This window comes from Puma concolor, chromosome C1, assembly GCF_028749965.1.
Source record: "Puma concolor isolate L17-30 chromosome C1, mPumCon1.1.hap2, whole genome shotgun sequence".
NCBI classification, from domain to species: domain Eukaryota; kingdom Metazoa; phylum Chordata; class Mammalia; order Carnivora; family Felidae; genus Puma; species Puma concolor.
Window position 1 is genome coordinate 167,751,401 of NC_141674.1, and position 15,048 is coordinate 167,766,448.

Here is a 15,048-nt window from a genome sequence, read left to right on the forward strand (position 1 = left end):
GAATAATATAATAGGATTTAGTTTACTTTTTCAAAAAATGTAATTGACATATCTTCAGGAAATTAATTTCATGAGATCAAAAGATGAAGACATAAATGTAATAAAGGGCTAGTACCTAGAATATCAGTGGCAGGGATCTCTCCAGTTGTATCACTTGGTTCAGATTCACCAGCTTCGTTGACAGCTTTCACTCTGAATCTATACTTCCTGAGTTCTTTCAGATTTGGTACCACACATTCACAGGTAGTTAGCAGTTTGTCTGGCTCATTTACTCTTTTCCAGTCAGTACTACCTTCTTCTTGCATTTCTACAATGTAGCCTTTGATTGGACTGCCACCATCTTTGGCTGGAGGTTTCCATCCTAGCGAGATGCTAGACTTTGTTTTATCTTTGACCTCTGGGCAAGAAGGTGGGCCAGGTGGATCTAATAAAGAAAAAAAATATATGTCAAGTTTTGAAGCCAATAGGATGCTAGATTTAATCTACTAAATACTAAAATAGGAATGCCAAAAGAATAAATTACCTTCTAGAGAAGAGAACATAAGAAATAGTCTTTTTTCATTTAGCATTGATGTGAAAACAAAAGAAAGCAGGCAACTCACTGGAATTAGAAGGACTACTCACTATCTCTAGATAGATTTATATTCTATTTACACACAATTGGTGAAAAGCTATTTTCGTTTTAAAATCCCCTTGAATCTACTAAAAACTTATTTATTTTTTTAAGAAAAAATATGTCAGATTATTTATTTATAAATTTAAATCCAAGTTAGTAAACATAGTGTAATAATTTCAGGAGTAGAATTTACTGATTCATAACTTACATGTAACACCCAGTGCTCATCTCAACATGTGCCCTTGTTAATGCCCATCACCCATTTAGCCCATCTCCCCACCTGCCTCCCTTCCAGCAACCCTCAGTTTGTTCTCTGTATTTAAGAGTCTCTTATGGTTTGCCTCCCTCTCTGTTTTTTATCTTATTTTTCCTTCCATTCCCCTATGTTCATCTTTAATTTACCTTAATATTTAAAAAATAATTTTGTCATGAGTTGGGAAACCTTTGAACACAAATTAATCATAATGCCTTTTAGGACAGGGTCAATGTATGTAATAATTACATAACAATACACTTCTGATGGTGCTTTACAATTATAGAAATTCTTCTACTCTGTTCTTTTTAACCCTACTCTTCCTCTCTAGTGCCTAGCACAGTTCCTTGCACATAGCACATGTTCAATATAGCTTGCTGAATGAATGACTGCTTCATTTTATAGATGTACTCCATATAGAACTTAGAGTATTTTAAGTCTTAACAAATAGCTGAATTCTTTTTCTGCAGATAATCTATTCAGATATATAGCAAATATAATTAACCATTAAGGTCATGCTATTTTAATTTTTGAACTTATCTGCTAATAGATCTTTCAGAAGAATTTTTTTTTAATTTCACTTCACAGACTGTGCTTGAGAAATCTCGTATCTTTGTTCAATAAATATTATTGAAAAGTTAACATTTGCCTTTTGTTGAACTCCACCTAGAGGGTCTAAACAGGGAGGGAGAAAATGTCCACAGTATCTAATTAGGGGTTAGGCGTTTATTTAAGGTAGGAGAGCAGAGAGGAGCTTATAGTCCAGGGTCTCTATTATTGTGATTCCTCATAAAATACTAGGTTTAAACCAAGAATTTAAAAACTATATGATTTTAGGTATGTGTATACATGTGTGTATGTATGCATACGTATAGATATGTGTAGTGTGTATATGTATATGTAGTGTGTATATGTATACACATACATCTATGCTTCTGATACTCAAACTTTTTACTTTAATAAATAAAAAAATTTGTTATAGAAAAACGCAGGCAATTTAAGAGAGAATTATCCATTTAGTGGCTTTGCCCTTTGTAAATTCCGGAAATGGAAGCATACTTACATATAGGATCTCCTGCAACAGCTGGATCTGATGGTTCACTGGGAGGGCCAACTCCTGCCGCATTTATCGCCATTGCTCGGAACTGGTATTTAACACCTTCAATCAAACGCGGAACGTTAAATTCCACGCCTTTCAATCCCACTTTGGTAATTGGTGCTCGGCTAACACGTGACCAGTAGGCACCTCCCTCTTCTCTCTTCTCCAGCCAGTAGCCAGTAATTGGAGACCCGCCATTGTCCAGAGGAGGAGTCCAGCTTACTAGCATCGACCCTTTGGTGCGCTCCAAAACTTTTGGTTTTCCCGGAGGTCCAGGAGGGCGAAAGGGATCTTGAATGACTACTTTATCTGATTTGCACTCATCACTGATTCCATATTTATTCACTGCCCTAACTCGGAACTCATACTGACCATTGGGGATAAGTTTCCAGACCTAGAAATCAAATGAGTAGTGATTTCTTAACAACATACTTATGTTGATTTTCACTTATTTTAAAATTCAAGTTATTTTGGTAGGGGAGACTATAAAAAGAAATCTATAAAAGCAAATAAATATATAGTTAAAAAATAAATAGGCTCAAATGTGGAGAAAGCATTTTAAAATGAGAATATGTGAATTTATTGTACCTAATACTGGATCTCTCAAGTAAAAAAGAATTTATATACAAATAGTATTTACTAAGTGGCCTTATGTACATGGTGCTAAAAACTGTGCTAAATCTTTTTGTGTGTGGTTTTGAGTTTAATCATTAAATTCCCAGGTTATGCCCTAATGGTGTTAATTCAAAGTCGTGTCCTTTTAATGTGTATAAGTAAATATTTAGAATAGTTTACCCCATATCTCTTCTCTACAGCAGTGTTGGTGACTTCCTCCCATTCACTTTTCTTCCTGCTTGCATCACGTTTGTCAATGATATAATGGGTAATTTCACTGCCCCCATTATCTAGAGGGGCATCCCATGTCAAGTAGCAAGATTCAGCTTTAATGTCAGTAACAGCAAGATTTCTTGGTGGTGATGGACGATCTGGGAAGGAACCAACACAGGAGAATGAGAAGGCCATTCTTTAAAAGGTACTGGATTTCATCTTGATAGAAGAAAACGGGTCCCTTACCATATACTTCCACATGAACATTTCGGAACACTGAACCCAGGCGATTGGAAGCAGTAACTGTGTAAGTGCCTTTGTCTTCCCGGACTGCTTTGGGAATGCTAAGCTCCGTCTTTGCCTCACTTCGGGATACTTCTTCCTTGGTTATCTTAAGTGCATCAGTGGGTTTTTCGATCACAGTTTCGTTCTTGGACCACTCAATCTTAGGCATTGGAAGTCCTGTCACATCTGCAGGGATGTTAACAGGCTCTCCTGCCTTAACTTTGATAGTGTCTCCTCGAACAGACAAGCGCAACTTAATAGTTGGAGGCACTGTAAAGAGAAAGGAAAGAAAAAAAATGTATAGTCCTAAGTATATTTGCTCAACTTATGAAGATAAAGGCTGCGCTGTAAAATGCACTAAAATCATGCACAGATTCCACACCTTCGTCATCCTGTATGACCACATTAAGAGGCAGAGATGGTTCACTTTCGCCAATTTCATTGACGGCTTTGACACGGAATTCATACATTTGATGTTCATCAAGATTTTCAACCAGGAAAGATGTGGTTGGGCAGAGTCTCTTGTTAACTCTTTCAAAGTCAGGTTTGTCGTGACGCCGTTTTTCAATGATATAACCTTGGATGGGGCTGCCGCCATTACTGCGGGGCTCTTTCCAGTCAAGGGTGATAGTGGATTTTGTCCTTTCTGTGTATGTGAGCCTCTCGGGAGATGTTGGAGGACCTTTAACCAGAGGCAAGTTGAAATGACAAGCATGAAATAAATATTCATATAGGAAATAGTATTTCACTTTAAATTAATTATGTGAGAAATAAGTTTCTGTTTGGCATAACCTTACATCCATCTTTAAAATCCTTCCAAAAACATATCAGTTACCAGAATTATAGGCATTTATACAGGCAGAATTTTTCTTAGAGTAAAAATTATTGATTACAAATAAATCAAAGGGAATGTAGACTTTTGTTATTTTTTAGCATTTTAGATATTTTACCTCTGTCACTGGGAAATCTTCTAGTCCTAATGAAGTAGGAGAGAAGGTCTGTGAAGTTTTGCTCTGAATGACCAGCTGGGAGCAAAGTGTTTCCTTTATTAAAGGACAGTGCATGTGTCTGCTGAACACACTTAGAACCATGTTGCCTCAAGTGTGGGTTTAAAATGGAGTGGAAAGAGAATTTATGTGATGCTTCTGTAGTTTCGTGGCCCAAAGGACAAAACAAAGCATAACTTTGCATGGTAAAACTAGTCTCCTGTTGAACCGTCACTGTAACTGGAAGCAGAGCTTTGCAGTGGAAGCTCAGCTCTGTTTTGATACTTGTGGCACAACTTGAGCTAGAGCAGACATTTTTGAGATGAGCTGTTATGGGGAGGATGTAATGGGATGTCAGTATGCATTACCAAGTGTGTGCAATTTTAGAGTTTCACATTTGCTCATACTGCTTAAGGAGATTTCCTTTGGTTGGTTTTCTATTCTCTGGTGGCTTTCTCTGACTCTGAGCATCCATATCCTTCCAGTGTGGAGACTACTTGAGGGCTAAAGGAAGACTAAGGCATTTATCATAAGGCTGTTGTATATCCTGTAATCCTTCAAAAACAGTGAACTCCCTTTAACTACTAAAGCATTAAATTAATTACTCCAGAGTATTCTATTGCCAAGATGTAGTATTTCTACCTGTTTGTAGGTTGTTGTTAAGCTCTGGTAGATTCAGGTTTTTTCAGTACATGAAACCATACGTGGTTTTGTGCAAAATTACATTGATATTATAGCAAGTATGATATTCTTAAAGTTGCCAGTAGTTTTTTGATTCACCTTTCTTATCATTCTCTTGCTATAGACCATGAGACTCTTGGGAGTTTGAAGTCATAGGGCTCAATAAATAAATGACATAACTAGAAGCAAACAGTATTTACTTTATAAACACAATGAAAACCTCTTTTACCTAGTGGATCAACTGCAAGAATTGGTCCTATTTCAACAGGAGGGCCACAGCCAAACTTGTTCTTGGCAATCACACGGAACATATATTCTTGTCCCTCAAGGAGACCTGTGATGTCACATTTAGATCTCTCAGTCTCTATTGGTTGTCTCCAGGTGTGCATCTTAGCATCTTTTCTTTCAATAATGAATCCTGTGATTTCACTTCCTCCATCATCTGCTGGGTCAGACCAATTAAGCAAACACATCTTTCTATTTGTCACAACAGGTTTTAAGTCAAGAACCGGTCCAGGAACATCTGAAAAATTAAAAAAAAAAAAACAAAACGTAAAGATCAGTGCAATAAATTGTATCATTTAGAAAAACCCTATGAAAATCCATGTAACATTCCTTACCAAAAACTTCTACCCTGGCTGCTGCAAATTTGGAACCACAGCTATTGGTAGCTGTAATCACATATCTGCCATGATCTTTTCTCAATGCATTCTTGATAATTAGTTCCGATTTGGTTCCAACATTCTCTATTACAACACGATCTTTATCCAGCTCCCCTTCTTCTATGGTCCATACTTTGGTAGGCACTGGACGACCAGTTACCACAGCTGGAATTCTAAGGGTCTTCCCAGCCATTATTTGTATGCCAGCCTTGACAGAAACATCTAGTTCCACAGTTGGAGGCTCTGTTTAAAGAGAACAGTAATACGTTAGTCCAAGAAAGATGAAAAAAAAATCCTATGGTGGAAAAATGTCCATAATCTTATTGTGTGGATCCATGCAACTTTTAAGTTACCTTGTGGTTCAGCCACAGTAACCGGTCCCGTTTCTCCTGGTGGTCCTTCACCTGCAGCATTGACGGCACTCACTCGAAGTTTATAATCGGCACCCTCTCGGATTTCTTTGACTGTGTACTGACGGACCTTGATCATCTTCTCCGTGCAACGTGACCATTCATTTGTTCCAACCAACTGCTTATCAACAAAGTAGCCAACAATTTCCCCACCGCCATTGAAAGCTGGGGGTTCCCATTCTAGTTCAATAGTTGTAGAGCTTGTGTCGGTGACTCTTGGGACAGGTGGCCCAGGTGGAGCTAGAATGAATGTAGATACACAAATCAAAACTCCCAGAAGATTTTAAAATGCACAGTAGCTTACTCTATCCCACTTTTTTTCATAGCGCATTGCATATAATATGGGGTAAGTATTGCTTTGTGAAACTTTTAAGCTATATGTACAAGATGTTTAAAATTTTACATTGCAACCTTAATATATGTCTGTAGGTATTTAATATTTTGCTTGTTTTTTTGTAAATTTAAGGTGTACAATATGATCTGATACATGCATATATTACAAAATGGTTACCACAATGTTAGTTAACACCTCCCTCCCCTTACATAATTAATTATTTTTTTTGGTACTGATAACATTCAAGATCTACTCTCTTAACAACTTTCAGGTATATAATATAGTACTTAATTAACTGGATGAAGTGACTTAATTATAGTCACCATGCTGTACCCCACTCTCTTCATAAGAAATTACTTACAGATTGGATCACGTGCTGTTTTGGGGTCTGAAGGCGGACTGAACTTTCCAGGTCCAGCTGCGTTTTCAGCACATACTCTGAAAACATAGGTGAGTCCTTCTAATAGGCCTTCTACATTGGTCTTCAAAGAATTCAGAAGATTTCTGTTGACACGAGACCAATGTGTACTATTAACCTCACGTTTTTCAAGCCAGTAACCCAAGATGGGGCTTCCATTATCTTTTGGTTCATTCCATTTCACTAGCATACTGTTGCTTGTAATGTCTTCTACAATGGGCTTATCAGGTGGATCAGGTGGTTCTGATAAAAAAAAAATGGCATATTTGAATTAATTCTCTAGTATGACCTAAAAATTCAAGTTTATAAGCTATGATAATGAACATACCCTTGCATATGATAAAAGGCAAAATGTAGATGCTAAAAGAACCTTACCAAATGGATCTTTAGCTATAAATGGCTTTGAAACACATGGCGGTCCAGGCCCAAACCTATTTTCAGCTCTTACACGAAAGAGATACTCTTTCCCTTCAATCAGTTTTGTCACTGAATATTTGCAGTGTCTAAGTGTTGAAGTGACAGTAATCCATTCTGAGTCAGGTTTTGTCTTGTCTTTCTTTTCCAAAGTGTAGTTTATTATTTCACTGCCACCATCATCAAGGGGTGGTTCCCATTTACAGAGGACGGAGTTCTTTCTAATATCTTCAAATACAAAGTTGATTGGTGGCCCTGGTGTATCTAATATTTCAAAAGATAGCAGTGATTAAAATTTTGTGTAGAAATGGTTGCAAAGGAAAATGTAAATGTTAGCATGCCCCTTTAATATAAACTTCTGCTTTTCCTACATCTGTCTTTGTATGGCTAACAAATACCAAGGTGGGTTGATTTTGTTTACATAGCCAGCAGGAAAAATGGGACTGAGGATAACTTGCTGAAGCTATTTCCTACTTCTTTTATCCCCCTTCCCCACTTCCCCTGCCAAAACCCCTTTTTTAGGTTTTACTGAAACTCTTCATATAGACTTTCTTCCATTGAGAAGTGTAGTTTTACCTACGTACCTAGCACACAGACAGTACAAGGAGCTTTTGCGATACCATGGTCATTTTCAACTTTGATCATATACAGGCCATGGTCAGGTCGGAGAGAATCTCGGACACGTAGCTGAGATTCTCCCTTTTTACTGTTGTCGATACTCAAACGTTGTGTTAGAGGCAGGACAAATGGTTCTTCTTCTTGAACTTCACCCTTCCTCCTTCTAATTGTGGGTGCTACTCGCTTTTTAATTTCTTCTGGTGTAATAACTTTTTCATCCTTTAGCCATGTAATAGTCGGGTAAGGTGACCCAGAAATAGTTGCATCAAGTTCTATTTCATCACCTCGTTTCACTTCTAGGCTTGTTCTCATAATGACTTTTGGAGCATCTGTAATGATTAAAAACAATAATTGTTCTCAATTCTGATCAAAACATTGACAAAACATTATTCTCCTTGATTGTGCCGTGGGCAAACAGCAACCCCATTAAACAAAACTTACCAATAGGATCTACAGCTTTGGTTGGAGGAGTGGCTCGAGAAGGTTCACTAATACCAGCAGCATTTTCTGCTCGCACTCTGAACTGGTATTCCTTTCCCTCTTCGAGTCCTTTTGCTGTATAGGTCAGGACTGGTACTAGGTGTTCATTGCATCTCTTCCATTTGTCTTCACCCTTAGCAATCTTCTCTATGATGTAACCCATTATTTTGCTCCCTCCATCATACAAAGGTGGCTTCCATGTAATAGTCATTGCTTTAGCTGTAGGATTATGGACCTCAACATCTACAGGTGGATCAGGGGGTTCTGAACAATAAGGAAAAAAATGGTTAATATGTACCCATGCACAAACTCATCTTTTTTTAAGTAAAAAATTGCATATTAATTCCTAGCTATATTACATCCATGCCCCAACTTACGCTTTGGATCTTGAGCAATGACCGGATTTTTCAGTTCAATATATTCGCCTCCACCAATCTTGTTGACAGCTTTAACACGGAAGAAGTATTCACCATTTGGTATGAGATCTTTTACAGTCCAAGACAGCTTGTTCTCACCAGACATGACTGGTATATATGTCCTTCTCCCAGCCTCTCTGCGTTCCAGGACATAATGAAGGATTGGGCTTCCACCATCATATTCTGGAGGTTCCCAGGTTAATTTACAAGAACTCTTGGTCACGTCACTTGCTTTAATATCTTTGCATGGTCCAGGTAGGCCTATCAGAAATAAAGTGATAATTATTATTGTAATCTGAAAAGTCAGCATGTTAAAAGTACACTCTTTCTTTCTCTGAGACTATCCACCTGTTGGGTGGGATAATCTTTGATGTGCTGGAATGCCCCTCTGCCGCCTTATGCTGAAGGCTATTTAGCGTCATTGGCCCCAATTACTAAACATATGTAACTCCTCCGAGTTTTTGTTCTAAGTAAAAATCACCCCCACCCAATTTTTAAACATCATCTGTGTGGGAGGGGGCAGAAAGTATTACTAATCCTGGTGAGTGCACTATGGAAAAATGCAAATACAATTAATAAATGAATATTGGCAATTTAAACATTCTTTGGGTATGCTATATCTTTTATTTAGTATTTCACATGCCAATAATTACAACAGAAGTAAATTAGTTTAATCAGAGTTTAACTAGCAATTTCATTTCTATAATTACTTGTCTTCCAGATGATTTCTTTCCATATGAGAAGCAATTTAGTTTACAAATAGCCAACTCATGAAGCCCTTTATACTAACACTACAAAGTTAACTAATTTTCCCAATGTGTGAAGAATAATATCTTGTATTTCATCAAAGACTGATTACCTATGACTTTGACATTGATTGAGGCAGTTGCTGAGCCAAGCTTATTTTCTAGCGTAATGGTATAAACTCCAGCATCTGCATGGACACTCTTGGGAACTTCGAGGTGTGCAGAGATATGATCATTCTTCATTGTTAATCTGTCACTTGCTTTAACTTCTTTGCCATCTTTATGCCAACTAACAGTTGGAACTGGGACAGCTCTGAAGGGAACAGGAATTCTTAACTTTTCACCTTCAATAACAACAATGTCATGAGTCTCCATATCAATTATTGGCTTGCCTGTAAGATATCCAAAAAGGAAAAAAAAGATATGTCAAAATGCAATGTGTGATAAGCAAAGTCTGTTTTATTAATTGAAAGAAACTGTGTCCTTACAGTCTGGGTCTTTGGCAACCACATTTTCAGAGATTTCAGATGGCTCACTGACACCAACAGCATTGACAGCTCTCACTCTCAGAACATACTCCTTGTCAGGAACAACACCTTCTTCAACTTTGAATTTCAAGTCTTTAATTGGGCGAGAATTAACTCGCATCCATTTCTCAGTGCCTACCGGACACATTTCAACATGATATCCTATAATAGGACTTCCACCATTTTTCTCTGGAGGCTTCCAGGCAATGGCGATGTGCTTTCTCCCAGCATCAGTCACATGCAAATCAAGGGGAGGTGAAGGAGGACCTGAAAAAAGAGTGAAACATTCACATCCACAATCTCATCATCAAGCTCTAGATGATATCCTTTGTTTAATTGACACTACTTACTTGTTGGATCTTCAATTGACAGGATTTCTGTGGGTTCGCTTGGGTGACCAACTCCAGCTTCATTTTCTGCCCGAACCTGAAACTGGACCTCTGTTCCTTCAATGACATCAGTTACTCTGAAGTTACAGTCAGGTCCTGAGGTCTTTCCAGCTTTCACCCAACGGGTACCTAACTTTTCTTTCTTCTCAATGATATATCTATTGAAATAAAGCAGTTCATTAGTATTAATAGAGAAAATACAGTTAAGAATTTTCGGCTGAGTATAAATTATCCTTTGTAAATTAATTAAAATTCTACCTTTGTATTGGTCTTCCACCATCATTTTTAGGTGGTTCCCACTTCAGGTCAACATGTCGCTTGGTTACATCAACCACTGTCAGAGCATAGGGTGGTCCAGGGGTGGCTGGAAGCAAAACATTCAATAGTTAGAAAAACCAGAGGGAAAAATGATAATCCAGTACGAACAGTGTCACAAATATTAAGTTAGCGTACTAAAGGTGTCTTTGGCCAGGACAGAGTCCTCAACTTCACAGTAGTCACTTTGTCCTATGGCATTTTCTGCAGCAACTCGGAACACATATAAAGAGCCCTCTGTCAGTGGGGTTACTGTGCACTTGGTGTCCTTGACAGTTGTGTCCACTGTTTGCCAGCCTTTTCGCCTCACATCTCTCTTTTCCACGATATAGTTGGTGATGGGGGACCCTCCGTCTTTCTCAGGAACTGTCCACTTGAGGTCTGCTGTATTTTTTGTGATATTAATAACTTCAAGCCAGCGAGGTGGTGATGGAGGATCTAAAGAAGAAAAATTCAATTTTTTTATTGTCCAATACTCAGTCTTCACTGAATTCTCTAGCAGTCACTAGGAAGTCACATAGCAATGATGAAGCAATCTAGTTATGAGTTTTTCATATTTTCTCATACTGTAGTTCTCAGACTTACGTTAGAGGAATTTATATACACTAAACATCAAGAGTGACTTACATAGCTTTTCCCTGCAGAGCACAGGGTCACTGGGTTCGCTGGGCTCACTTTCCCCAGCCTTGTTCACAGCTCTAACTCGGAATGAGTATTCCTGCCCTTCCATGAGACCCTTGAGAAAATGCTGAGTGGTGGGAACACCTTCAGCCACTCGGACCCAGTCCTCCGTTCCAGTCTTTAGCATTTCAATGACATAAGACTCAATCTTTGCCCCTCCATCATGTTCTGGCTTTGTCCAATTCAACATCAATGATGTTTTGCCTACATCTTTCACAGTTGGTTTTCCAGGAGGCCATGGAGGATCTGCAAACCAATGAAATGAAACCATGATTTAGGTTTGTCAAAAAAGGAGTTAATATAAGCTTCAAAATAACCACATAAAAATATATAAACAATACCTATTGGATCCTTTATTAAGATTGGTTCAGTTGATCTGCTTGGTTTTCCAGGTCCGGCAAGATTTTCAGCCAACACACGGAATCTGTATTTTTTCTTATTGGTGAGACCTTTCACTCTGAATTAGGGACAAAGTATGAGTTGAATACCATGATAATCAGAAGCCTCTATGTATTTTACATGGAAGGAACTAATTTATTTAAATTGTGAAAAACTGATTTGGAAATTTAACTGAAAATATTTCAATATAATTTTTAAATTGCCTTTTAACTTTAGATTTGATTGAATGTACTAATGTAATTCTAATATCTATAAAAAATCATGACCATAATATACTGGAAGATCAAACACTTTGAAACTCACAGGAAGTTAATATTTTATAGTAGGAAATTAAGAAATGTGCCCTTGAATGGAATTTATATCATTTCTTAGATCATGTGGTAATACAAAATATAAGTAAAAATAATTTAAAATGTTATGGTTAATATATAAGAATTTGTAATCAAAATGAATGCTTGAGAATTAAAAATACTGCTGTCTTAACACCTTGATAGAGATATTGGACATACCTATATGTTGTGTCCTTTACTGGCATTTTATTGCATCTAACCCATTTATCAGTATCAGGATCTAATCTTTCAACCCAGTATCCAGTGATTGGGCTTCCTCCATCATCATCTGGCTCACACCATGTGAGAGTAACTGCATCCTTAGTGATATCAGAAGGTTCTAGGCGAGTTGGAGGTCCAGGTGGATCTATAGGTAGGATAATGATGTGTTATATGCCCTATATATAAATATGACACCCAAATCCAAGTTTGACACAAGTATCTTTTTAAAAATTTTTGGCCAACTTATTAAAGAGAAACTTACCAAATGGATATTTAGCTGTTACTGGAGTAGCCTGAACTGGTTCACCAACACCATACATGTTTTCTGCAGCAACTCTGAAGATGTATTCTTTATTGGGTGTTAATTTGGTTGCCTTGTAGTTTGTATCCTTGACAGTTGATGAGAGCTTGTGCCACACTTCACTGTCAGTTGCTCTTCTCTCCACGACATAGTTTGTGATTTTAGATCCACCATCATCTCGTGGGGGGTTCCATGTTAGAAGACATGACTCATTGGTCACTTCTGTGATGTCAAAAGCAGCTGGTGGTCCAGGTTTGTCTGTGGATGACATTATACACTCAGGAAAAAAATCATTTAAAAAATCATGTTTTATTTTTAAAAGTAACTGAAATGAGTCTGCCCATTTTTTAAATGATGGCCTCTCTTACCTAAGACGTTCACTTCTACCACAGCAGTGGCCCGACCACAGATGTTGACAGCCTCGATGATGTATGTGCCAGTGTCACTTCTCTTACTATCAATGATGGTCACTGTGGATTTTTTAGGAACATTTTCAATGGTGATTCTTTTGTCCTGCTTCAGAAGCATATCGGCTTTTGTCCAAGTTATTTTAGGTTCAGGTTTTCCAGTTACAGTGGCAGGAAGTTCAATTTTAGTTCCTGCTTTTACAGTGAGACCAGCAAGGAGCTTCACATCAAGGAAAATTTCTGGAGCCTCTGAAATTGGAAAAGATGATTTATAATGTTAGCAAGCTCAAACAAAATTAAAAGCAGAGGCCTGGTTAATAATACAAAAACCAAAAATAAATACCCTGTGTATCCACAGCCTGGATTTCATCTGTGGGTTTGCTTGGTTTGCTAGCACCTTGCCTGTTCAGGGCCTTCACGCGGTAGGCATACCATTTGCCTTCTTCAAGACCTGTTACTTCCATTCTATCAGAAAATAAAATGGTATATTTTACTATAATGCACACAACCTGTTTTATATGATCTTTCTAAAATTCATACCTTCTCTTGGTATAACACTTTTTATTCCTTAAATTAATTCTGGATTGCTTCAGTATTATAACTAATGAACACCTTGGATAGGGGATAAGTTCAGTAGCACTCTTTAAAGTCGGACAAGCACACCAGAGGAATTATCAATGAAAAAAATTAATAGATTTTCTAAAAGAAAAACACTAATTTTAGTAAGATGAAACATTTACTCTTGTGTCAAATAATTATAAAAATCTACTCTGCACTTGTTGGAATGAGCACTGGGTGTTGTATGTAAGCCAATTTGACAACAGATTATATTAAAAACAAACAAAAACCCTACTTTGTGTCTGCAACTGGTTCCCCACAGGCAACCCATCGATCCGAACCACGTGGACATTTTTCAACTATATATCCTTTGATGCGTGAACCACCATCATATTTAGGTGGATCCCATGTTAGGAAGATGCTGTTGGCTGTTCTATCTCTCCATTTAACGTTCTCTGGTGGGTCAGGTACCGCTATAAACATTTTAAAGAGAGTCAGTGTTAGATAGGCCATCTATGAAATCTCCATATTGCCTGCCCCTGCCTTTCCCCCATAAATTCGACTCCTGGTCTCAAAGCAAAAAAGGTAACAAGAGGCTCCATAAGCAACCATCAAGAATGTACTCACTTGCAGGAGCTGACATATTTACAGGTTCATCAACATAAGCAGGCTCTCCTGGGCCACACTTGTTACGAGCACAGACTTTAAACAAATATTCTTTCCCTTGAACAAGATCAGGAACTGTGAATTCTAGGTCAGGCACAAAGTCCATAACCTGGGACAAAGAAATATAATTGTTTCTCAAAAGCCTGAGTCAAAGATTTTTACGACAAGCAGTGATACAAATGGAAAATTTTTTTAATGGTAAGGGTTATTAATTTTACACTAGGGAAAAATTTGCAGAGTAAGACACATAATATTTGAACCTTATATTAAGGTGAGACTTTCATAACTTATACACATTAAAAAGGTGTCAAATAAGGTATTGGTTCTTTCCACCAGCTTGGTTATTAGAAATATGCTTTTAAATCAAGGTAAAAAACAATAATGAGAAATGAATAAATAACAGTAATAAACTGAAGAGAAAACAAATGGTAGATTGGGCCAACTAAGATAATCTAGTGGAGTGAGAAGTTTGATGACCAGGGAGTTAAATACTTAGTGTCCTTAGAATGGCTGATCGTTTCATAGGGCACACTGGATACTCATCAGGTACCAAGTGAATAGGTAATTTTATTTTTTAGCAAACAGTAGAAAATTTGGTAAGGCACAAAATAAGGTAGTTATACCAAATCTTGGTTGAACTACCTCAAGAAGCATTAGCATCAAGGCATTTAAGAGAAGTTTTTGGGTCTTTTTCAGCAAGGTAAATTTAAACCATGTAAACTGTGCATGGCATCCCAGCATTCTGGGATTCACCCCACTCTTTTTTCTGTGAGTTGCATTGCTGCTCAAAACTCACTTTAGTCCATGTTTTCCGGCTGACTTCTCGCTTTTCAACAACATATCCAGTTAATGGACTCCCTCCATCATCATCTGGTGGTTCCCAAGTCAAATGTACTGAGTCCTTGGTTATCTCACCAAATTTCAGTTCTTTGGGTGCACTTGGGCGAGCTGAAAAAAAGGTAGTCCAAAATCAATATCGGTAATAGATTGAACCAATATTTGTTAATA

At 37.6% G+C, this 15,048-nt stretch overlaps 1 protein-coding gene across 49 annotated transcripts in view; it reads right to left on the reverse strand.

The window, feature by feature from the left end:
• Positions 1–15,048, reverse strand: part of TTN (titin) — a 277,493-nt gene that overhangs the window by 75,761 nt on the left and 186,684 nt on the right. For all 49 annotated transcript variants that reach the window (XM_086719030.1, XM_086719018.1, XM_086719009.1 and 46 more), the window contains 27 exons: positions 14,837–14,988; positions 14,002–14,149; positions 13,670–13,847; positions 13,160–13,281; positions 12,778–13,065; positions 12,371–12,667; positions 12,067–12,253; positions 11,500–11,615; positions 11,105–11,404; positions 10,616–10,915; positions 10,421–10,526; positions 10,124–10,320; positions 9,735–10,040; positions 9,360–9,638; positions 8,462–8,761; positions 8,046–8,348; positions 7,571–7,933; positions 6,948–7,250; positions 6,516–6,815; positions 5,764–6,060; positions 5,369–5,653; positions 4,978–5,271; positions 3,464–3,763; positions 3,043–3,351; positions 2,764–2,954; positions 1,933–2,362; positions 116–424 (listed from right to left, as the gene is read on the reverse strand). In XM_086719030.1, the coding sequence (XP_086575156.1) occupies positions 116–424; positions 1,933–2,362; positions 2,764–2,954; positions 3,043–3,351; positions 3,464–3,763; positions 4,978–5,271; positions 5,369–5,653; positions 5,764–6,060; positions 6,516–6,815; positions 6,948–7,250; positions 7,571–7,933; positions 8,046–8,348; positions 8,462–8,761; positions 9,360–9,638; positions 9,735–10,040; positions 10,124–10,320; positions 10,421–10,526; positions 10,616–10,915; positions 11,105–11,404; positions 11,500–11,615; positions 12,067–12,253; positions 12,371–12,667; positions 12,778–13,065; positions 13,160–13,281; positions 13,670–13,847; positions 14,002–14,149; positions 14,837–14,988 (6,960 nt within the window). The remainder of the gene's footprint in view (positions 1–115; positions 425–1,932; positions 2,363–2,763; positions 2,955–3,042; positions 3,352–3,463; positions 3,764–4,977; positions 5,272–5,368; positions 5,654–5,763; positions 6,061–6,515; positions 6,816–6,947; positions 7,251–7,570; positions 7,934–8,045; positions 8,349–8,461; positions 8,762–9,359; positions 9,639–9,734; positions 10,041–10,123; positions 10,321–10,420; positions 10,527–10,615; positions 10,916–11,104; positions 11,405–11,499; positions 11,616–12,066; positions 12,254–12,370; positions 12,668–12,777; positions 13,066–13,159; positions 13,282–13,669; positions 13,848–14,001; positions 14,150–14,836; positions 14,989–15,048) is intronic.